Source organism: Antedon mediterranea, chromosome 3, assembly GCF_964355755.1.
Source record: "Antedon mediterranea chromosome 3, ecAntMedi1.1, whole genome shotgun sequence".
Lineage (NCBI taxonomy): Eukaryota > Metazoa > Echinodermata > Crinoidea > Comatulida > Antedonidae > Antedon > Antedon mediterranea.
In genome coordinates, this window is record NC_092672.1 from 29,440,348 (window position 1) to 29,465,564 (window position 25,217).

Here is a 25,217-nt window from a genome sequence, read left to right on the forward strand (position 1 = left end):
CAGCCTGAACGGGCACCTTTCATTCTTCTTAATAGTATACTTTCATAAAATCTAGCAGAGAGATGTAAAATAAAATTTTATATCTCCCTGCCGTAAGTATTTGGCATGTATTCTATGTATAACTTTGTACATAAAATAGATAGACTATAGGCAGTCATTCCTTATCATTAATCTTTGCCAGTGGAACTTCCTACTATAACAGTGAGTTATCTAAATTCACTCGAAGACTTCATTCCAAATGAAGATAAAAACAGTATGTGTGTGATGTGAAATATTATACAAATTGCTTTTTATAACCAAATAAAGCTACAGAATTAAAAATAAACCAAAGTGAAAACTGTGCATTAACCTCGGAATTGATGGTTCACGACGGAGATCCATGAATCGTGATTACCACTCTGGCGCCGTCGTTTGCTCAATTCACTCTATCAGTTTCGAGCGATCTTCTCATTTTGATTAAACGAAATGGCACCCGTGAGAAAATCACAGCGTCAACCGGAATGATCGTTCATTCGCAGGAATATATCATTGTTTGTAATCAAATGTCTTTTAAAATAATTTAGAGATATTGAATTCATCGTAAATGGGAAAATTTGATAAAGTGGATGGAAATAAAATGTTAGAGGATTTTTTTTATTTGATTAAAATGGATGTTACTAGAATTTCAATTTTACTTATTGCTGGAAAAAATGTTTGATTAAGACAATTTATTGAATAATATGTTTTAAATGCAAAGAATTATACACATTATCAGATATAATTGTTAATGCTTTAATACACATTAAATATCTTATCCTTTTTCTTTTCATCAATATTTATTCTTATTATATTTCATATTAATGAAGTTGATATCATCATTTATATCATTTATATGACTGCCATTATTTTTATCTTATAGAATTAATTCACATGTACTTTGTTTCTTTTAAATATATTTGAAAATATTATTTTACAATATAAAAATGATTTTTTTTCCCCTTAAAGGTGAAAAGTTGGAGATGTCGCCTACTACTACAGAAGGAAAGAAAAACACATTTAATGTCGGAGACAAGGTAAAGGTAGTCCTGCAGGAGGACATTCTGAAGGCCATGCAGGAGGGACATGGCGGATGGAACCCAAAAATGGCAGAGGTAAAAGACAAACCATGTTGACAATTTTTTGAAATGGTTTTTGGGTGGTCAACATCTCAGATTTCATTATGGCTGCCATTTTAGTTATTTTATGGTCATCGTTTTAGATTTCATTATGGGCACAATTTTTGATTTCATTAGATGCCGTCTTTGATTTATTATAGCTGCCATTTTCAATTTCATTATGGCCACAATTTTAGATTTTATTCGTGCTGCCATCTTAGATTTCAATGGACGCCATCAATTTTTGGAATATGTAGTTTTTAGGTTGTCAGCATCTTAAATTTATTCTGGCTGCCATTTTAGTTATTATGGTTGTCATTTTTAGATTTCCTTAAACAGTAGCCACAATTTTTTTTTATTATGGACTTTTATCTAATATTTCATTAAGGCCGATAATTTAGATTTCATTATGGTTGCCATCTTAGATTTCATTTTGGCTGCCATCTTAGATTTCATTATGACCGACATCTTAGATTTCATTATGACTGACATTTTAGATTTCATTATGGCTACCATATTAGATTTCATTATGACCGACATCTTAGATTTCATTATGACTGACATCTTAGATTTCATTTTGGCTTCCATCGTAGATTTCAGTATGACCGACATCTTTGATTTCATTATGGCTACCATTATTAGATTTCATTATGGCTGCCATCTTAGATTTCATTATGGCTACCATCTTAGATTTCATTAGTGCTGCCATCTTAGATTTCATTATGCCATCGACATCTTTGATTTCATTATGGCTGCCATCTTAGATTTCATTTTGGCTGCCATCTTAGATTTCATTATATCTGCCATCTTAGATTTTATTATGTCTGCCATATTAGATTTCATTATGGCCACAATTTTAGATTTTGTTATGGCTGTTTATCTATAATTTCATTATGGTCGCCATTATGGACAACATTTTTAAGGCTGCCATCCATTCCTAGAGATATTATTTTGGTTGTAGTGGCTTGGCTTTTGTCCTACTTACCCGAATTAATAGAAAATATCCCTTGCTCTTTCTAGGGAGAGCTATAATACAAACAATATTCCTTCCGGCAATAATGGACTAGTCTGACCAACTCTGATTTTGTGAAATATCATTGTTCCATCAGTAATAATGTACTTGTTTTTATTTGTTTGGTTCATGTTTTTTTCCCAGTATATTGGAAAAGTGGGGGTAGTTCATCGAGTAACTGACAGGGGTGATATCAGGGTGCAGTATCATAGTTCAGGCACCAGGTGGACCTTCCATGCAGGTGCATTAATCAAGGTATGTATACAATTATTTCATTTGCATAGTAAATTTATATTTTTAAAAGAAAAAATTAAGATTGGTTTAATAGCAGAATTTTGCAATTTAAGAGAAATTTCACTTTTTTTATTTAGTTACTTTAATATTTAACCAAATTTTATAATCTTAAATTCATGGCTGTATCTGAGCTTTTAACATTTTTTTTCTGAAGATGCCAAATAATTCTGATTCGCTCCAGTGAACCTGCTGCCCCTCTTCCCTGCTGCTACTCAAATAATATTTTGAGTAAATTGCACACATGAGTGAACGTGCTCATTTATCAACGTTCTTCTTCCCTAAAGGTCTCCTGATATGATCATCTGACTATCTTTTTTTGCCACGATATAATGATAAGATGAAATGAACCAAATCAAGGATAAACTTTAATAGTCGCAATGAAAATTGACATTTAATTGACCTTTGTCTTTTACGAGAATATATTTTCAGGTTACGCCTTCCCCCCACCCCCTTTATATCATATTAATTGTCTAATTTGTTTGTAGGTTGAATTTTATGCAGTAAACGATATTGTTCGTGTCTTAGATGATGTTTCAAAAATTAAGCAGCTGCAATCAGGGCATGGGGAATGGACAGAAAATATGCGTGTAGTAAGTATACTATAACAGTGATTATAATACATGGATACTTTACAAAGAGTGCCTTGTCTACACTATCAAACTTTATGTGACAACAAAATGTGATGTGCCCAAACATGATGATGATACAGATACAGATACAGATACAGATACAGATACAGATTCATTTATTGTCCAAAATAATAATGGAAATTACAGTGCTCATAAACCTTGGCTTGCCTAAAATAAATATAAATATAACGGGGACTATCTAACAAATGTTTTGTTATAATGCCTTTATCCCAGCTGGGTAGAACGAGTACTTGTAACGGTCCGTCTGCGCATTCACCGTCCTCATCCTACCACTTCTAACGATAACGGAGCCGATAATGTCCTTATGAAGAGGATGGTTGGTGTCTTCCAATATAGTATGGAACACATCGGCAAGACGTTCGCTGTAGAAAGAGTCGAGCGTTTGCACAGACGAACCAATTACTTTCCCCGCTCTACCCAGCACCTTTTCAATTCGGTCTTTATACCCTTTACTGATATTCCCAGCCCAGCCCAAATAAAATGGAATATTACTACCATATTTGGGCACATTACACTATTTTGTCAAACTAATTTGATAGTGTAGACAAAGCTTTAGACAGTGAGCATCTTACAAGATATTGAACAATTTCCTCCAATTTATTAAGAGTTTCATTTTCTTGCAGATAATTGGTAAAGTAGGTAAAGTATTAAGAATATATTCTGATGGTGATTTGCGTGTGTTGATTGATGCTGCTCCATGGACGTTAAACCCAGCGTGCGTTGTACCAGTGTCACAAAATAGAACAGACATTAATAACACAATGAGACCAGACCGAGAAGAAGAAAAAGGTGATTAAATGAATTACTCTAATATTATTATTAAAGGCAAAACTATCCTATACTTTTAGGCACCAGCAGCGAGTAACTCGCCAGTGACAGGATAGATAAATTATTTTATCATGCTTGTATAAACTAAGTCTCATTTGAGGCTTAGGTAGTGGAGTCATAAGATGCAACCCTGCACTAGGTCAGGATTAAAAAGCTTGAGATTGGAAGCAAGCACGTTAACCACCAAGCTACAGCTCAACTACATTTGTGAATATGTAATAGAACCTGTTCTTTGAACATGATATTCAAGAATACTTATAAAACTAATCTCTTTATTTGCAGGCCACATGCAAGCTCTTATAGACCAGATTGTATCTGTGAACTTAAGCACCGAGAGTTGTGATAAGCTGGTTAGTGACGCGGCACATGGCAATGCTAGGGCTGTCACTGATATACTTGCTAAACATCCTGAGTGGGTAAGTACTGAGAGTTGCATTAAAACACTACCGTATTTATTTGAGGGGGCGTTTATTTTAAGCGCGGCGTTTATATAAATAAATACGGTATTTCATTGAGACAGTTTTGGAATATGTGCTCCCTGGGACTAATTCAAATGGCAATTCTCAAAATTACATTCTATATTCTACTCTAATTATTTTTCCTTAGGCAGATTCAATTCGAAGGCCCACCTGGCCTAGGTTTTCCAAAAGGTGTAAAATATTTTTTTAAATAAATAATTCTGTTTAAATTGTAATAATGTAGTTAGTAAGCTACATGTTTCTACCAGAGCTGTTTGTCTTATTCTGTTATTCCGTATCAACGAAATAGAGGGCTCTCATTTCTAAATTACATTAGCAGTCAGTCAAAACATTTCCATCTTTTCTAGGTTGATGCAAAAAATACAGGGAAGACAGCGCTGCAGGTTGCTAGCCACCAAGGTCATGTAGAGGTCATCAAGGTTCTTGTGGTTGCTAAGGCTAATTTGGAACTAAAAGACCAGGATGGAGATACAGCTCTTCATTATGCAATATTTGGGTATGTGTGTTATGTATGCTTCTCGCAATATTTATTAAATGATTTTGTTTATTATTTTATTTAACTACGTACACTTTAATTATAATGATTTCCGCAGCAATCAGCCAGAAGTGGCGTCATTTCTACTGTCGAAAGGTGCTAACGTAAACGCTTTGAATAACGTTGGTTGCAGTAGTCTACATGTGGCAGTCAATAAAGGTTTTACAAGATGTGTGCGTGCTCTACTCAAACACAAGTGCGACATCAATAAACAGGTATAGTTGTCTGTAGCCCTCTATCAAAAATGTAATCAAAGAGTGTACGGTATAACCAGGGATGTCACCAGCTTTTTGGAGTGCCGGTCGGCAAATTTCCCGGGGGTTTGTCGTTATTTTAGCGAAACATAAAGAATTATGAAAATAAATAACAACAAATTGCGTCAGGTCTAGGCCTAACCTTGTACCACCGGGGAGTCGCCGTTATTATTCGCGAAAACAAAAAAATGCTTACGAAATGAATAGCAATAGATCGCGTCAGGCTTAGGCCTAGCCTTGTAGACACTACGACCACTAGGCCTAGCCAAGGCTTAGATAGATGCCCCAAAATCTGAATTCCACAAAAACAGGCGCTTCCTTATTTAGGCCTAATCCCTAATCAAATACTGTAGATAAATTATTAGCCTAGACCTTACTATTTGTTGCTCGATATAATGTTCGTGTTCTTTTGCGCGAGAGTTTTTTAGCGTTTTCGCGAATTCCGGATTTTTTGTTTCACAACTGTGCGGCAAGCATGTAGTGCATGGCCGGCAAAAACAGACACGTGTTTATGGGTTAACTGAAGTTCAGCAACCTGAAGTTATCCCAGGGACGTGGAATTATTGTACCATGCTCGGCGATCATAAACGAACGAACTTGCCCGGTCTCACTGAAACCATGCGCATGTTTTTTTATTTTTTTTAATAGTTCGTAGAGTACAAAAATGTAAAACTAGTAACATAATATAATTAAAGCAGGGTGACAAAACATTCAGCAATTAAAAATGATTTTGTTTGGGTCTATGTAGTTGTACATTTTTAATTACTGCGTACTTGTTTGTATTTTTAATCTGTGCAAAATAAAACGCTTGAATGGTCGCTATGTGAACTTTAAACTTGTACACTGTGCTGTGTAGCACGTTGTTCGCCATGACTCACAAGCTGTAACAATGAATACCAGGGCAGGGTAGGCCTGGTATTGTGTTACAAATAAAGTAACGTACGTAACCACGGAAACATTTGCTGTAGTCTTTTGTCTTATCTATATGAGGCTAGCTTGACGATGTGCTAGGTAAAATGTTTTAGTACGAATTTTAGTTAGGCCTAGGCCTAATATAAATATCGTAATGATTAATAAATAATAGTGGTGGTCGGCAGCCTGTAAATCCTGGTCGGAAATGTTGAGTGCTGGTCGGGGCTGACCAGCGTGGTGACATCCCTGGTATAACCAATTAACATTATAATAAACAATGTTTAGCTTAGTGCCATCCTAATATAATAACAATAATTTAAATTTGATGCTACCGACCTTTCGTAGTGTCTTTCATTAAATTGTTTTTACTATTGAACTCATGAACATTAATTATTTGTTTTACTATCAAACTTGTGTCTACTGTTTTATAAGCAAATAAATGAATTGTGTCTATAAATTAAATATATAATTTTGCCTTCAGGATGCGTATGGTGATTCTGCCCTCCACGATGCAGTCGCTAAAAATAACAAAGAAATAATTGAAATGTTGATAGATGCACCGTCAATAGATTTGACCGTAAAAAACAAGAAAGGATTCAATTCACTTCACCATGCTGCTCTCAAGGGTAATAAGTTGTAAGTACTTAGATCTCGGTTTTTACAATCTAAAATTATATTTGAATATACCATGACAGCCCCAGTGGTCCACTATTTAGGAATCGAGTCTCAGTTGACATGGTTTTTTCTCAGTCTCGTAGATTTCCTCATCTTTGATCAATAGTTACTTCTCTGGTTGGTTTAGTGTTTCTCCATGCCTGTCATGAATATACTGTATACATTTATAAAAACTTCTATGGTATTATGATGAATATTGTTGTATAACTTCGTATTATGCTATGTGACAACAAATCATGTGACAATTAATTGCTGTAGATAACTGTTTAAAGAAGTATTGTCCCCCAAAACATGAAAAATGAAAATGAATAAAATCAGACTTTAAATAGGCCATATGCCGTAGCTTTAATAATATTAATCACTTCCGTAGAAAGAAATAAGGAAAAAATAATGTTTTCAATTAAAAAAGACAAATCAAGCGGTTAAATTCAACCAAAAACTTGTTGGCTGGCAGTCAATTTGACAATATTTGCTTTAAATTACAACTTTTTTCAGGTAAATTTCACTCTGATTTTTTTGGTCAAATTGCATTAAAATGCCATATTCAACAAAAACACATTTTTTAGGGGTACAATATATCTTAGGATTTCTAATGACAATTTTTCGTGTTTCTACCAGTGCTGCTGATAAACTGTTAGTGAAGGCTAGGCAGTTGGCAGATGTAAGGAAAGACGATGGCTTTGCATCGTTGCATCTTGCCGCCCTGAATGGCCATCGAGAAGTTGCGGACATACTAATAACCAAGGTAAAGATTGTTATTGTTATTGCTAAAAGATTATATAGTGAAATAGAGAGTCAACTCCAACATTAACGTAGCACGATATAGAGGGACCATGGCCAATCAGATATACAAGTTTAATGTCACCACTTACGTAGTCACACACCACTACTCCTATAGTGCTGTGTGTTGAGATATCAATGTGAGTTGTATGATCCTTGTTGTATGCAAAAATGTTAGGCTTTACCAAGAAATTATGTGTGTTATTGCCAAATTGACCGATACGAATTTCTCTTTTCTTGATTACATAAGGGTCACTGTGAAGTGGACATTAGAAACAACCGGCAACAGACCCCACTCATTCTGGCGGTCAGTCAGGGACACACAAACATTGTAGAGTTATTAGTAACAAAAGGCGCTGATGTCAACTCAGAAGATGAAGATGGTGACACAGCACTGCATCTAGCCTTGATGCGACAGGCTCTAAACTCACCAACAGAGCTTGCAACTGCTGCAACTAAGGTGAGGCTAACATCTGGGATTGTCTGTTTAAAAATATTGAGGGCAGTGTTTTTAAAGAACAGAAATAGAATCAGCTTTAATATACTAATATTATTGTGAAAATATTTTTTTTATTAAAAGTTAATTTTAGTGTTTTTTTAAAGGCCAGGTGCGGGCACAAAATTTCTATTGATCATACATTCCAATAATCATCGATCTATAGTTTCCCCTATGTTTCATCATTTTTGGGATTTTATTTGTGTTACACGAGCTTGTTGAAAATAAGCACTTTCTTATCAGTAACAAACAAAATTTGATAGTTCAAATTACACAGTAAAATCTCTATTCTTTTGTACACAAATTGTGTAAATAGAGAGGCATTTTAAAAAGCTATGAAAACTAAACGGTGTGGTCAAAAATGTTATCAGATGACTAAATATAGGTAATATAACTTGAATTTTACATTTCTGGTATTTTTATTCAACTTCAGATTTTTGTTTTCATGCTATAGCAAAAATTATCCACCGTATATCCACCATCTTTTTTCACCTTCTAGGGAGTCACCAGACATGTTATTACATTAGGTTAACTACCTAACTACTGAAAAAAATTCTTCCTGGTTTTTATGGCAGAATATTGCTAAATTTTGTATTTGACCATATTAAAGGAAATTCATGTTTTTTCGTCTTGATTTTTTTTACAAATTTTTGATTTATGTACAATTAACCAGATATTATATGTAAAATTCATGCCTGTACCTGAGCTTTAAAACAACATAAAACAAAACATTCTTTAGATTTTATTAGCATACTAATTACCCAGTGATGATGATTTCAGATTTCATCATCAATGAAACGGCTTGCGAAGGTAGGTTCAAAGGTCAAAAGCTTCAACTTAATCTGAAATTACAAATCTTCAAATTAAATTTTAAAGTTTATAATAGGTAAAGTAAAATTCTCTAGAAAAAAAAGAAATCGAGAAAAAAACAAGACAGAAAAGTGTCTTTTTCTTTTGATGATGCTATCATGGTTGACATTTTAATCAAGGGGATTTGCATAGTTTAAACTATGCTATTATTCTTTATAGACCATCGCCCAAAAAACGATTTTCAAATTCCTGTCATGTTGATATCCCATTACACCAATCCCACCCCTTCCCTTGGACTGTTAAAGGGTATAATCCCAACACACATACAGTTTCCATCGACATATTTAATCTTTGGGTGTTTGTGAGGATCGCCTAAAAACGAGACAAGTTTTTCTTTTTGATTTGAAGATTTTTATTCAGACTCGGGTTAATTTAGGTTGCTATATTACGTAACCATGGTTCCATAATAAGAAAAGAAAAACATGTGCTTTGTATAAGCTTATAGATAGTATTAACATCTATTGTATTGCAGCAGTAGTTAAAATCTATGTTTAGGTGTTACTGTTAAATAGAGGTTCACTAACAAACAGCTTATGCAAATAATAATAATAGTATTTAAGTTTTAGTAATATAGTATTGGTGACCTGTTTGTTACTGTTTGTGGTTTAGAATCTATTGGGTGTTACTGTTAAATAGAGGTTCACTAACAAATAGCTTATGCAAATAATAGTATTTAAGTTTTAGTAATATAGTATTGCTATAAACTATATTGTGAGACATTGGAATATATAGTCAATATGTTTAACACATAACATAGTAAAATACAATAATAATGAGATATTTATCAGATCGAAAAGTTTAAAATTTGTCCTATAATACAAGATGCTTCCAAAGGCCATACTGCATTAAAACACCGGTTCTCGTCAGATCACTGAAGTTAAGCAACGTTGGGCCTGGTTGCATTCTGGATAGGAATAGCGGCGGGGGCTGTATATAGCGGAGAGTGATGGTATAATGATATCGGACTTGCATGTTGTAGGCTTGGGGGTGAGCCTATCTGTACCATACTGATTTAATACATCTTTGGGCAAGATGCTTTACTCTTATTGCCTCATCATTTTGATAGGATGTTAAGCTTGAGGACCATAAAAATTACAGTTAACAGTTAACTAGAATCCATGTTCATTTCTTTTCGTTATTTAACTGTATTTAGCTGTTTTAAACAATGTTATGTTAAACGGTTTCTTCTCTGTACTTGTTGTATACTTAATTGTGCTTTATTTGTCTGTATTGCTAGAAAATAATAGATAAATAATTATCAACTATTTTATATTATTTAATATATAATAATTAGATATGTGATCCTACTGAATCTGTTGCTGTGCTTGTTTAATTTTCTGGTGAAAGTGGGAAAATTCCCTTTCATTTTAAGCAACTGGTATAGTAAAAGTCAATCTTACATTTGGAATAATTTTCATTCAAAATTATCCAAACTTTGGGACACCCCTACTCCACTCCCTAAGCCTCAAATGAAACTTTCAGAATATTAATCCTGTCGGATGTGTATGATATAAAAAATAATAATTTAAAGAAAGGGAAGCTTTGTTGTTTTTTTAATGTGTCCCCTTAATAGATGTTTTACTTTATTTTCTTTTAAAAATTTATCTAATTTCAGTATTTTTCCTTCTGTTCACTTAGATCCAGGCAAGTCTGAAAGAAGAAAATCTAGACCACCGTTTAAGTACAATTGTAGCATGCTATCTAATACACGAGGGTGCTAATCCACTTCGTAAAAACCATAAGAGTAAAACTCCGCTAGATATGATAAATGACCAGAAAGTTGCCAAATCTATTAAGAAGTTTATGGACATGAAATCGTAAGTTATTTGTATACTTGAGTGTACAGAAATTTATTTTAATATTGTTTATTCATAATTAATAAATACATTTATTTGTTTGAATCTCTACTACAAAAATACAATGCATTCTTAAAACAATTCAGTTCAAGTTTAAATTTATTTAGCAAAGGCAAAAGCATGGATCTTACTTAAGAAAATAAAATTGGTATCTGTAATTGTAAGACCCGTTACAAAAAATACATAAAGCAAACATACAGAGAAATAAAATAAAAATATATATGTACAAAATTACAATACAATATGAATACATATAGACCTATCCTTTGTTCAAGTGCTTCCCTCTTTGCAGAAGATAGGCATATATGCTGTCTACACTATCAAACTTTATGTGACAAAAAAATGTGATGTGTCCATATATATGGACATAATGATGTCATATCACTGCCATATTTGGGCACATCACACTTCTTTGTCAATCTAGTTGTGTAGTGTAGACTGAGGATAAGTAGTTGTAACATGTAATAATTAACAGATATTTAAAAACAAATTACATAAAAAATAAAATAAAATATTAAATAGAAAAGATACTGTATACAATAAATGTGCTTAAATGAATGATTTAAATTATACTTTTTTTAGTAGGTCTTCACAAAAAGAGGCGGAGCAACGGGTAAGCAGTAGCAGACCCCAATCCTCATCAAATAGCAAACAAGGAGCACCACAGGTTGCACAACGTACCAAAAGTCAACATTTAAGGTCACCGAGCACGCTCAGTAACCTATCTGAAATCATGACCCAATGTCGTATGTGCAATACCACAGCTAATTGTATTTTCCAGCCTTGTGGCCACATCATGGCGTGCATGGATTGCGCTGGCTTGTTTCAGAAGTGTTTCACTTGTAAGGTTAGTGATTAAATTTGTTTAACGCCAAATTATAATGCATATAAAATAAATAAAATAACATTTCTCGTTTTTGTTGTCAAATATATAATTTTTTGTAAATTCATTTGTATTCACAGTCGGACATTAAACAACGTATACGAGTAGAAGGAGGAGAAATAAAGTGTTGTAGTTGCCATAACAATCTTGCAGAAGTTACATTCCAACCGTGTGGTCATAGAATTATGTGTCAAGGTATTCTTTATACCAAATATTTAAAATAAGTAATCAACTCAATCAAATTAATTCAGTGTTGTTCATTTTTTCACCATTGAACTAGTTAACTAGATACTGTAACTAGTTTTAACTATCAAGAATAATTAGCAAGTTAACTAGTTATAATTAGCAAGTTAACTAGTTTTAACTAGCAAGTTTAAATTTAAAAACTAGTTACCTTAAAAACTTGTTAACTTGCTAGTAAAAACTAGTTAAAAATAGTTTTTACTAGCAAGTTAACTAGTTTTTATTAGCAAGATAACTAGGTGTCCTGTTTACTAGTTTTAACTACCAAGTTACCTAGGTATCTTATTAACTATGAATTTAACTAGTTTGAATTAGCAAGTTCAACTAGGTATCTTGCTAACTAATTTGAACTACCAAGTTAACTAATGAGTGAGTGAGTGGCCGAGCGGTTAAGACAGTGGAACCGTAATTACGTAGCCATAACATCGGCATGGGTTCGAGGCTCACTCACTCCATGGTTCTGGTGGTAGAACGAGTCTTCTCGGATAAGGACTATAAACCGTAGGTCCAGTGTACACATCTACCTCGTGTGTACGTTAAAGAACCTAGTACATCTTTTGAGACGAGTAGGGGGTTACCCCGGTGTATTAGTACATCACAGCCACTGATCACCAACTGGGCCCTCTGGGAGACCAGTCTTTGACTGAAGAGGTTACTCAGTATAAATATATATTTCAATCAATCAATTATTTTTAAAATAAATTTAATTCACAGATTGGTCATGATTTTTTATTTTATTTACCTTTGTAAAAATCATAACAAACCAAACAATGGATTCAACTATCAGAGAGAAAATTCAAGCCTCTAGGCTAATGACAGAACTTTGAAAAGTAGTAAATAATGAAATCTATTTAATAATTAATATTTTTGTATTCCATTTTCAGATTGTTCTAGTAAGACAAAAACATGCAGCACATGTCAATCATTAATTACACAGAGAATTGGAAAAGGTAAGCCCCGCCCAGCTATTCAAAACCCACCAATAGGAATGCACTTTACACTTGAGCATGTTGTACACCATTGGTATTCATATATGTCAGTTGTTTGTAAACAATGGAATATTTTATTTAAACAAAATAAAAAATACTGATAGTATACTATATTTTTATTTAAATGCCTAAACCAAAACTTCTGTTATCAAGAGGGCATATTGTCCTGCATCTATTATAGAATAGGTGAAGTTCCTATGCACTTTTCAGGCTCATAAGTGCAAAGGCAAAGACAATTTCTCCCAAAAAGAAGGTGTGTCACCATAAAAATTACACATCAAGATATGAGAGTTTCCCATCATTTTTTGTTTAAATCTTCCAAATTGCATATTTGAGGTTTTTATTTTTTAATGTATCATAAAGATAATATTATTGTAAATAATTGAGTACGTTTGCTGTGTATATACAGATTTATGCTAGCCTTTTTGTGAAATCAATTAAAAAACGTTTAGAAAAAAACCAATTGTGATTGATATAACAACATTTTTTTTAATGGAAATGTATTAACTGATCTCTGAACTGTTTGATTCACATTAATACTTATAAATGCATGACAACTCATTTTCTGACCTCTGATTGGTTGCATAACTTTTCACTACGCAAAAAGTAGGAACTGTTCGGACTACTAATTTCGCTGAAGCTGGAAAAAAAAACTAGAATGCATTGCAGAGAGGGATTTGGAAGATAATATGTATTCTATAAGCAGACGCTTCTGATTCGCATGAACAAATTCGCTTCGTTGAAAACAGGCTTTAAGAACACTACAGTATTTCTTTGTATTAAAGTACTTTGTTTGCACTAACATTTGTCTTTAATATTGCATGAATTGTTTGTTATGTTGATATTAGATGGTATGGTAATCCCTCTTCGTCGTGCATCAAATGTTCGTCCTTCATCATCAGCCTCGCAGTCGTCTGCTCTTGCTCGTCGTTCAAAGTCTATGCCAGGTGTTTTATCATTTTTATTTATTACGCATTTTCTACATTTTATAATAGTTGTGTCATGCAAATAATATCGAGTGAATGTTGTCAAATTTGATGTGAAAAAATATATACTCAATATGTGCACTGGCTGGGGGAAATAGGTCTTCCGACCCACCCTTTCCTCTTCCAATTTTTTTCAATGGTAGTTGGGAGAGACATAACATTTGTATTAAGCAACAACTTTGCACTTTGACAAACACCAGAAACACTATTTTGTGAGGAATTTTTTGTTGCTTTTGTCCACTGTGTGTGTGCGCCAAATTTAAATTGAGAACACACTGTTTGAATCTCAACCTATCAACTGGCAAGAATAAGGTTTATTGTCTACATGTATGATGCCAGGTTTGTGATCTGGAAGTCATAGGTTTGTGTCCAACCCAAAAGCAACTTGTTTTATACAGTGCATGCAACTATATGTCACAATTTTAATATATTTATGTTTATTACTTTGATGTAGATGGAACACAAGCTAACCAAGCAGATGCAGTAGACGCGGCTACTCCCTCTGCTGTTTCATCATCGGCACCAGAAACCTATGAAGAAATGCGTAAACTAAAGGAGAAAGTACGCGAAATAGAAGAGTCTACATTGTGTTTAATTTGTATGGAAAATAAGCGCAACGTGGTGTTCCTCTGCGGACACGGTACGTGTAAGAAATGTGCAAAACCTCTTAAGCATTGTCCAATGTGTAGGAAACCGATTACAAAGAAAATTCAGGTGTTTACAGGATGACAAACATGTTAACATACATTATTAACAAAAACAAACATAACTGTAAAAACAAACATAAAGGATTGTAGGTTATATAAAAAAGTTCATGGAAACCATGAAATAATTTATTTTTATTTCAACAATATTTTAAGAGGGTGGTCCATCCAGCTGAAGCTGATCATTAGGGACCCTAACAAATGTATGATTTGTACAATATGTTGGACATACAGTAGAACCTCTAATGGGACATTTTCGGGGCCAACAAAGTGTCCCGTGATTAGCAGTTGTATTAAAACAAAGTACTGCTTAAAGAGCCAACAAACATCGGCAAGGGTTCGAGGCCGACTCGCTCCTAGTTCTGGTGGTGGAACAAGTCTTCTCGGATAAGGACTATAAACCGTAGGTCCAGTGTACACAGTTATAACCTGTGTGCACTTTAAAGAACCCAGTTCATTATTCGAAAAGAGTTTGGGATTACCCCGGTGAACTGGTTCACAAAATAGCCCCTGTATCAGGGGGATTACCACCTATCTGATAGGACAGTGATTAATTCACTATTGGTAATCCTTGGCCATAGGAAAGTGTCCCCTTAGTAGGGGTGTCCTAAGAAAAGGTTCCTACAATATATTATTTTGTACTATATTTGCTTAAAAGCATGACTTTGAAAATATAAACAAAAATACCAAATCAACATCATGAATAAAAAAACTCAAAATTCTCTTGAAATACAAGTACATATAATCAAAGAATATATATCACAAGAATGAGTATTCCGCGATTTTCCCTGTAACAGTAATATTGTCCATGTGGTAGGGCGCCGCCATAAGTGTGGATGTATCTGGGATGTATACAACTTTTTTTGACGGTTTCAATAATCAAAGGCTAGACCACCGGTAGTATTTTCATGATAAAAAATGTTGTCAACTACATGCCAACATCATGTTAAATACTATTTGGATATTTAATTGTTCGTTTTATGCAATTTATTTAGTAAAAACTGCCGTATAAACAGTTTGCTTTATCAACCGGGCGCTACGATAGCGTGACCGGGCGTGTTGGTGTTTACGCGTTTTCACGAAGGATTGTTTAATAATATTCCTATATTTAACTTGTTTCTGGTAAAACAAATAAATGTTAATAACATTTAACATTTTGTCCTATTAATAACATGTATTTTATACTAATTTATATCATAAAAACAATACTTAATTTACCGGGCGTAGAGTAGTACACGGCAATGGTAAAGAATAGGCCGTGCTGAGTAACGATTCATTGATTTTTGGTGTTGCTGTGTTAGGCCTTTTTTGTGAACTAACTTAGCATGTTAGTAAATAATTGTCTGTAAAAGTGAATGTACACTAGTTTGTTAATAAATATGTATTATAAAATAGTTTACAATTGCAAAAACTATTATCATAATTCTATTTAATGTGACATGTATAATATCTATTAAATCAAGTCTTATTTAGTATGTATACATCCGCCCTTATGAGGGCGGGCATCACTCACTGGAGCTCTCTGTTACAAATTTCTCATGCAAAAATCGCGGAATACTCATTCTTGTGATATATATTCTTTGATATAATATAAGTTCACTTAGTTCAGTATTTGTATTTTTCAGTATATTTTATGTTACAATATTATTTATACTAATATAATGTCACATAATAGTTATTCACTTTGACCAAAAATTTAAAAATATTTATCTGAAAAACTGTAATTTAAAGCAAAAAATATTGACTGGAAGTCCAAGTGTTATTGGTTGTATTAAATAATTTATTTGGTTATTTTATAAATGAAAACATTATTTTTTTAATTTTTTTTACGGAAGTGATTAACTTTATTAAAACTGCAGAATGGTCTTTTTTTGTTTATTCATCTTCATTTCTCATGTTTTTGGGGAACAATACATCTTTAACAACAATGGTGTTAGGTGTTGCCTGGCAACCATAAACATATGAATGGCATGCCCGGCCCACTGTTACGCAGATTCACAGTCTTTCTTTTGTAAAAACGTAAATTTATTATATATATAGATTGTAATTATGAAATTTTATCATAAATAATGTAAAATGGAACTGATATTTTTTTTATTAAAATATTTTTTTCTTTTTTTGGAAGATAACATTGTTTTGAGCAGTTTTTGTTTTTCTTTTAAACCTTATACTTTATTTAATTTTTGGATTTTTTATTTAAGAAAAAAAAATGCAGTGCTTTTATGTATAAATCAGCAAAAAAAAACCGGGAGTACATATATGGTGATGTACTTGAGAATATTTCAGTTATCAGTTAAAAATTGATAGTACAAAGTCTTTGGTTAAAGATGTATTGTCCCCCTGAAAAAATCATTTTTTTAAAAATTTGTTTGTTGAATATGCTATTTTAATGTCACATAATAGTTATTCACTTTGACCAAAAATTGGATCGGAAAAAAAATTATTTACCTGAAAAAACTGTAATTTAGAGCCAAAAATAGTCAAATTGGCTGCCAGCCAATGGGTTTTTGATTGAATTTAACTGTTTATTTTGTCATTTTATAAGTGAAAACATTATTTTTTCGGAATTTTTTTCTACGGAAGTAATTAACTTTATTAAAATTACAAAATGGCATAATCGAGGTTTGATTTTAATAATCTTCATTTTTCATGTTTATGGGGGACAATACATCTTTAAGATGTGGACATAGATTTATATTTTTGTATTTTGAGTTTTATCATATTTTCTTCAGTAATGTTATTTATTACTATTTATTAATGCTGGCAACACACTATTTGTAAATACATTTTTTAAATTCAAATATACTACAGTGAACTCTCCCAATACTGGACAGCCTTGTGGAGATCTTTAGTCCTACCGTACCCAAAAAAACAGAGGAGATCTTTTAGTATCTACGATTAACTGAGCCTAGAAAATATCCAAAACCAAAAGTAACATCATAAAAGCTTAATAAAGCAACCCAATTGTGACTGCCACTAACAGAATTAGAAATCTTATTGTTTTTTAACCAATGAGTTTATAAGATTACCCATGCTTTCAATACTAAAGCTCTGTTTACACTATCATACTAGTTTGACAAAAAATGTGATGCGAGATGAACCCAAATATGGTAGTGATAATAATAATAATAATGGAAATTTGTAAAGCGCAAGCATCTGTCTAAAAAAAGACGCTCACTGCGCTAAATATGATATGGTAGTGAAATGACATCATCATGTCCATATATGGGCATATCATTTTTTTTTGTCACATAAAGGTTGATAGTGTAGACAGAGCCTAAGTCTCAGTTTGTTGCTTAGATTATGTAAATTTTATTAACTTTTTTAATTTTTAATATTATATTCATAATTAGATATTTATATGCTATAGATAACCGTAGCCTAATACATTTTGTTATACATAAACATTTTTGTTAAGTTTTGCTATTTACATTTGTATTTATGTAACATTTCTGTATGGAACTTAATTGAATACAATTTTATTTAATTTTTATATAAATATGTACTTTTTTATTTTAATTTGAAAAAATGTTATTAATATTTAATTAATAAATAATTTTGTTAGAAATCACTTTTTTGTAAATAATGTTTTGTATATATGCAGTATACATTGGAATGAGTGAAAAAAACTTAAAACAATTTAGTTCTTTTTTAAAATTACTTTTTACAGTTGACATTTGTAACATGAGGTAAAATGGCAAAATATAAATGTTTTCAGTATAATGAATCTGTTAAAAGTAAAGTCTCCAATTAAAGACCACTTATGATAATAATTTGTTGTAACATTTATTTTCTCCGTATTGTAATGTCCTAATGTTTCAACATCTCGACACGAAAAGAAAGGCGAGGTATGTATATAGACGCAGAGGGTGCGGCTCATGGACGGTATCAATGTATTGGAGGGTTGTTCATCATTTTTGCTCCTTTTCAAGTAATGCGGAAAATGGTCTTCCATTGGTTTATCCAGGTATGCTTGGCAAAACAAAACAGTACTTATCTAATTATTGGACACTCACTTATATTTACCCTTGCCATTCACATCAATAGAGACGTACTTCTGGTGACATTAATTTAACAATGTGTTAAAACACATGACACAAACGAAATGAGCAAACTCGTCCTGACTGAGAAAATAAAATTAATTGTCGGATTTTCACTATTAATATATTACTGTAATTTTACTAATTAAAATATATTGTTATCTGACATCTTAGGCCATATCACCATCGTTTTATTGTCACAATCACTATTATCATCATTTTCTTCTCATGAGGACTAATTATTTGTGAAGGCATTCAATTATTTATTTTTTATAAGAAAAAATAAAAATATAAAGCAACCAAAAAATAAAAAGCGTTATCGACGTTGAGGGAGCTATTTATGAAACTGATATGTGTCAAAGGTTACCGTAGCATTTGGAAAGAGTGTACCAAGAAGCTGAGAGTTCGAGAAGAAGTGGTCACCCTTTTTGAGGAATTTTTATTAGTTTTAGTTCCTCCGAAATGGAGGAGACCAAGATTATATATCACATAGATGACGAGGATACACCTTATTTAGTGAAATTATCAATTCCTTCATCAGAAGTTACGCTAGGAGACTTTAAAAATGTACTCAATAGACCCAATTATAAATTTTTCTTCAAATCGATGGACGATGATTTTGGGTATGTTGTTGATTAATTATTCTTTTATTATGACTAATTTATGTCATTTTAATGTCTGTGAAGAATCATCGACATTGTGTTTTGAATATAATATATTTGATTGGTTTAATATTCATTATATTTATATTTTAAAGAAAAGGTTAGTAAGAGAAACCCGATCTGTCCAAACAGCCTAGCGTTGATTCACTCGCGATGCACAATGGCCGTTCAAAAGGATTTCACAGGCGGCGGAGAGCTTCGTGTTGCGGCTTTCGCTGCCTGTGTAGCCGTCAGTACAAACAAGCTAGAAATCCCATTGTTTACATTACCAGTATTTTACTTAAATTTGCTTTTTACTTTAACAGTTATTCATTAAAACACGTTTTACTTTATATTATGTCCATGCAATCATTATTTAAATGAAATACTTGGGTTTTATTTATTAAATGTTAATTTATTTTATCAAAATGTGAAATTTAATTTAGAGGTGATCCCTGTCAGATCAACATTTGTACTCTCTCAAACTCTACCAGGATTACATACTCTAGTTGATTTTCCTTTAAAAAATACACAAAATAACATAGATCAATACAGCTTAATAATTGTTTTTATTGTGTGTTTTTCATGTAACATTTTCACCTCTCATTCATGAATAAAACAGGTCATCACATTCATAATTGAAAGTACTGTATAATATAGCACTAGCAGCCATGTTTTGCAAATCTGTATTAGTGATACCTATACTACTGTATAGCAGCTGAAAGATTATTGCCAAATGCATTTAAAAAATCGTAGGCTTAAAATATCAATTGCATTGTAAACAAATTAATTGACGCAAGTTATTTATTTATTCATTTTTCTTGAAATTTTATGGAATTGCATGCACTAATATTGTATAGGTTTTAACAAATATTTTCTGCCATTTATTTTAGGCTTATCTCTTACAGTACTGTATCATAAGAAAGATGTTTAGTATTTTCTATAGAAATTGTTTGTCAAAATTTTTATTATTTTATATGATAATGGAAATTAAAATAAAGCTTTTCAGTATTTGTGGATGGCCACTTACAGTAATTAAATAAGAAAGACATACATTACTGTACTATGCTTTTGAATGAGTGTTCGTTAAAACCATGAGGTTCAACTGTATAATTTACTGTAGCCTACAGTACAGTATGCCTACTGTCAATCAGACTTGTACTGTGTGTACAAAATGCTGTATGGTATACAGTAGAGTAGCTGTACTGATTTTATATTTTGTTTAGTAGGCAGAGTGGACGGCGGTGATTAATCAATAACAGTCCTGTATGATATAGTGAGGTGTTTTGCAATCTTGATGACTAATCCTACAGTAAACTGTATGTCATTAAGAAATATTCATAGTTTGTCATTTTAAGATTGAGAATGGGAAAAGAGTGTAGTGAAACGTTACACTGTACGGTATGAATACCGTACAAGTTTGTGCATTTAATACTACTGTACAGTGTACTTGTATAATGTAGATTTTTCATAACTTACTATGTACAGTTAACCTACTGTACAGTACTATATTGACAGTACAGTACTGTAAATGTCTTGTACAGTATTATACAGCAGTACAATATACAAATTTACTGTGTAACAAAAAAAGTACTGTAGCATACAATAAATAATACTGGCTTAGAGACCAAAATGAAAAGATCTGAGTAAAAGTCTGCATGTACTCTGTATACAGTACTGAAACGTCTGGACCCCTTAGGTGCATTCTGACTTGAATCCCGACGAGGCAAGTCGTCTTGATGAGGTACTGTACTAAGTGGGTACAGTAGTTTTTAGGTAGTCAGAAGAACGTAACGTTAAAACATGTTTTCTGCCGATGAGACGACACATCAGACCTTGATTTAAAAGGAGCGCCATGGCGCTGACGCTCCTTGGCGCTCCTGAAAACGATCAAAGGAGCGCCTAAAATAGCGCTCCCCAACCTGTTACAGTGCGTCATAAAAATATATATAATTGATAAGAATATTAACCCCGAATACAACACACAGTCTATATATAGTCGCGCAAACGATCTTTGTTATGGCTACCCCCGATAGGCTAGGCGCGCCTACGATCTTTGATGTTGCGAGAAAAATATCGTAAACAATTCATTCTAAATATAGTATCAGAACGTTCAATCGGTAGCTCAAAAAGACTGCCGTCAGAAGACCGTAATTATACAGACCTAGTTTTTTTGGTCACATGGCATGAAACGCGATACTCTCTGCTTTACCGCAACATCTCACATGTTTTTTTTTTAACTCAGTATGTGAGGGTGGCTGCCGACGATAAACAGTAATTAAGATCGTGTACCTGGATTTTGTGTCACATGACATGAAACACTCTCTCTGATCTTAATAACTGCTCACATGTTTTCCCCTCCAAATTCTGGTCGGGCCTTTTCTTATACACATGTCGCCTTTATGTTAAATCTTATAGTAATTAATATGGAATATATATTTATTTTGCATATATTTTGTTGGTGTCCTAGCCTAGGTGTCGTTGTTTTTATAATTCGCTAACCCAAGGTAGGATTAAATAATGTATAGTGTAGGCCGCCGAAACTAGACTAGATAGATAGCCTCGACTCTCTCTCTCTCTGCGTGAGCTGAGAGGTCCACGGACCCGATGTCGTCTCGTCGGCGGCGGATTTCCGTCCAAATTAGGATAACCGATGCGTAGGCCTAGCTTAGTAGCTAGGGTGGCTACAAAAATTGACGTCTACTATCTTTAGATAGGATTTTAATTAGCAAACAATACATTGTTTGTTTGCATTGTCCATGCTTCTAAAGTAAAGGCGATGACAATGGTGTTTACTAACCCTACGATCGATAATTATCATAACAATACATCGTAGACTACGTTCAGAGAACAATGACCTACGATGAATTTTACGTGCGAGAATACCATTTCCGGCCATCTAGAGGTGTCATTTATCAAAATTCGGCTCGCCACAGGCCCAACCATGGTGGGCCTGTGCCTCGAATACTTAATCAAAATAATGGCTCTCCTCAACATATTGAGGAGAGCCATTAGGAGCTCTCCTCTTATATTTATAAATCAAGGTCTGACACATCCTATTGTATGATACGGCCTAAGTTGGTCTTTAGACTATATAAAGCCTCATTCGCACTGGGCTTAATTCAGTCAAATTTTAGAGTAAGATCTTACCGAGGTCACAGTTAACATTCCATGCTAAATGTTACCGTCGTTCGCTCTTGGATTTATTGACTCCGTTAGTATTCCCGCGAACGTTAAACATGTTTTCTGCCGACCAGACGACACATCCTACTGAACAGTATGACACGACCTGAGTTGGTCTTTAGTGTATAGTGTACTGTACACTGTAATGTCAGTAAACACATTACCTTGTGGTGTTTTGACTGACAGCACTACAGTACACCCTGCATGCTAAAAGCATTCCTGTTTTTTTCAAAATCCTACATTTTTTCAGAGATGAGAAATTAAACAAACAGAAGCTGTGAATAACCTAGTGTGAATAATAATGAGGAGATACCTGTAGACAGAATTTAATTTTGACAGACTGAATGGAGTAATATGTCTGTCTCACCTAATAGTATTTAGTTTCCACTTCTTCAGAAAGTTATTCACTTGTTGTGTAGTCATAATGCCTTGCTACAGTATGCTGTTTTATATTTAATTCAATATTTCATTAACATTTTTTATTGTATTATATTGTTGAATTTACAATATTAAAATAACAATTTAATAAATTATTTAAAATACAAGTATAAAAATGAAATTAAAATATAAAGAATAATGATAAATTGTTTGTATTTAAAAATATTGTTACAGTAGAAGGGGTTTTTAGAGGGCTGTTTATTTGGGGAGGAATTTATTTTTTTGGGTGTAAAATGGTACAGTAAACATAAATCAATAAAATCTCCCACATTATCAAGAAGTAATGAAATACAGTAAAAATTCTATCAAATTGCTTGGTCATGTAGATCATTGGAAGACGGTACCATATAATTTACAAATAGAAATGTATTATAATTTAATAATTGTGTGTGTGCAAGTGGCGGGACATTTATTTGAGGAAAAAATGAAAGGTCCGGGGAGATTTACAGTATTTGAGGTAAAAAAGAAAGGCCTAGAACGTTTATTCAAAATGATGTTCTATAGGAGGCGTTTATTCAAACTGGGTTGTTTATTCGAATAAATAAGGAATAAATAATTTAATGAGAGAGTGAGTGAGTGGCCGAGCGGTTAAGACAGTGGAACCGTAATTACGTAGCCATAACATCGGCAGGGGTTTGAGACTCACTCACTCGATGGTTCTGGTGGTAGAACGAGTCTTCTCGGATAAGGACTATAAACCGTAGGTCCAGTGTACACATCTAGCTCATGTGCACTTTAAAGAACCTAGTACATCTTTCGAGATGAGTAGGGGGTTACCCCGGTGTATTAGTACATCACAGCCACTGATCATCAACTGGGCCCTCTGGGAGACCAGTCTTTGACTGATGAGGTTACCCAGTATAATATTTCAATCAAAAATATTTCAATCAATGATGTTTTTGCTACAGTACTGTACAGTACATTGCACAAAGTCCAGTCCATGTTTTTGATGATTATTAATATGAGTATCTTTATTCTAATTTAATGTCTTTCGAGATGAGTAGGGGGTTACCCCGGTGTATTAGTACATCACAGCCACTGATCATCAACTGGGCCCTCTGGGAGACCAGTCTTTGACTGATGAGGTTACCCAGTATAATATTTCAATCAAAAATATTTCAATCAATGATGTTTTTGCTACAGTACTGTACAGTACATTGCACAAAGTCCAGTCCATGTTTTTGATGATTATTAATATGAGTATCTTTATTCTAATTTAATGTCTACACTTTTAATGGTTTAATTCTAACTGAATTAGATTATAGCCATATCATTAATGGTGTACAGTAATTAATGGATTGTGTACGGTAATGATTGTCAAATAAATAGTACAATCAATATATTCTTGTGTCTTTCATTGTGTGCTAATGTCAAACCCTACTGTTTTTATGATTTATCATTGTGAACTCTGATTGTGTACAGTACAGTTGAGTAAGCTAAAAAAAATCTACAATGATGAATGTCCTAACACATGTCAATTGTATTTATTAAAGGTATAAATTACATTAATTCCACAATTTTGTCCTGTTTAATTCTAACCTGCAATAAACAAAATAAATCCTGTATGTGTAAATCAAATAATAATAAATTATGATCTGAAAATAAATGTACTGTAGTTTATGGTTTTGAATTTAGGACATACAGTACCTTCAAATACAGAGTGAAAAATATTCATTGGAGAAACTGAATTGTTATACGCCATTGGTTCTGAGATGTTTTGCCAAGCTCTGGCGTAATTTGGCAGTACATTGAGAATACTGTATTTGCGAAGCCAGGACCTCCAGATCACTAGCATGGCATTCATAGTTACTGTACCTCTGGACCGCCAAGCTTGCGCTGATGGCTAGGGGTTAGATTCTAGCCCAAGAGTAGGGCAAAATATCTTGACTAATACTCCTGACACAACGCATTCCACTCTAGTTATGTATAAACAATTATAGTACAATCCTATGGTATATTGCCATTGTCGCTAAGTAGGGTTTAAATGAACTGTGGTTAGAGCACCAGTTGAGTCTCTGCCTTGTCAGAACCTCAGACATCCCCTATCCCAGTAAAGTTATAGTATAGGACATACTGACAGTAAAAAATGGGAGGCATACTGTAAAACGAAAACCATTGAGTCAACTGAAAAACAAATGCATCTAAAGCCGACTATTGAAAAAACAAACAGAAATTGAATTGTAAATAAAAAATGGCAAGCTCTACTCAAATGAAATTATGTACTGTAATGACATAAATTATAAAGTGAATATATATTTATACAGTATTCAGTATGCTTACTGAAAGTATTCAACTCTTTTTTTTAAATTTTCAAAAATACACAATTAAATGTCACA

General features: G+C 33.1%; 2 protein-coding genes across 11 annotated transcripts in view; both read left to right on the top strand.

Moving 5' to 3' along the window:
- The window catches only part of LOC140045170 (E3 ubiquitin-protein ligase MIB2-like), a 50,080-nt gene extending 32,576 nt beyond the window's left edge, over positions 1–17,504 (top strand). For 3 of the 6 annotated variants that reach the window (XM_072089964.1, XM_072089961.1, XM_072089966.1), the window contains 17 exons: positions 985–1,130; positions 2,290–2,400; positions 2,925–3,029; positions 3,713–3,878; positions 4,200–4,333; positions 4,744–4,892; positions 4,990–5,146; positions 6,579–6,733; positions 7,391–7,517; positions 7,803–8,012; positions 8,829–8,858; positions 10,557–10,735; positions 11,357–11,621; positions 11,738–11,852; positions 12,785–12,850; positions 13,738–13,836; positions 14,330–17,504. In XM_072089964.1, coding sequence (XP_071946065.1) covers positions 985–1,130; positions 2,290–2,400; positions 2,925–3,029; positions 3,713–3,878; positions 4,200–4,333; positions 4,744–4,892; positions 4,990–5,146; positions 6,579–6,733; positions 7,391–7,517; positions 7,803–8,012; positions 8,829–8,858; positions 10,557–10,735; positions 11,357–11,621; positions 11,738–11,852; positions 12,785–12,850; positions 13,738–13,836; positions 14,330–14,604 — 2,489 coding nt within the window. In that variant the 3' untranslated portion in view covers positions 14,605–17,504. The remainder of the gene's footprint in view (positions 1–984; positions 1,131–2,289; positions 2,401–2,924; positions 3,030–3,712; positions 3,879–4,199; positions 4,334–4,743; positions 4,893–4,989; positions 5,147–6,578; positions 6,734–7,390; positions 7,518–7,802; positions 8,013–8,828; positions 8,859–10,556; positions 10,736–11,356; positions 11,622–11,737; positions 11,853–12,784; positions 12,851–13,737; positions 13,837–14,329) is intronic. The other 3 variants (XM_072089962.1, XM_072089965.1, XM_072089963.1) reach the window with 3 other exon arrangements.
- Positions 17,505–19,008: 1,504 nt separating this feature from the next.
- LOC140045171 (segment polarity protein dishevelled homolog DVL-3-like) overlaps positions 19,009–25,217 on the top strand; it is a 70,697-nt gene continuing 64,488 nt past the window's right edge. For all 5 annotated transcript variants that reach the window (XM_072089967.1, XM_072089969.1, XM_072089968.1 and 2 more), the window contains exon 1: positions 19,009–19,242. In XM_072089967.1, the coding sequence (XP_071946068.1) occupies positions 19,082–19,242 (161 nt within the window). In that variant the 5' untranslated portion in view covers positions 19,009–19,081. The remainder of the gene's footprint in view (positions 19,243–25,217) is intronic.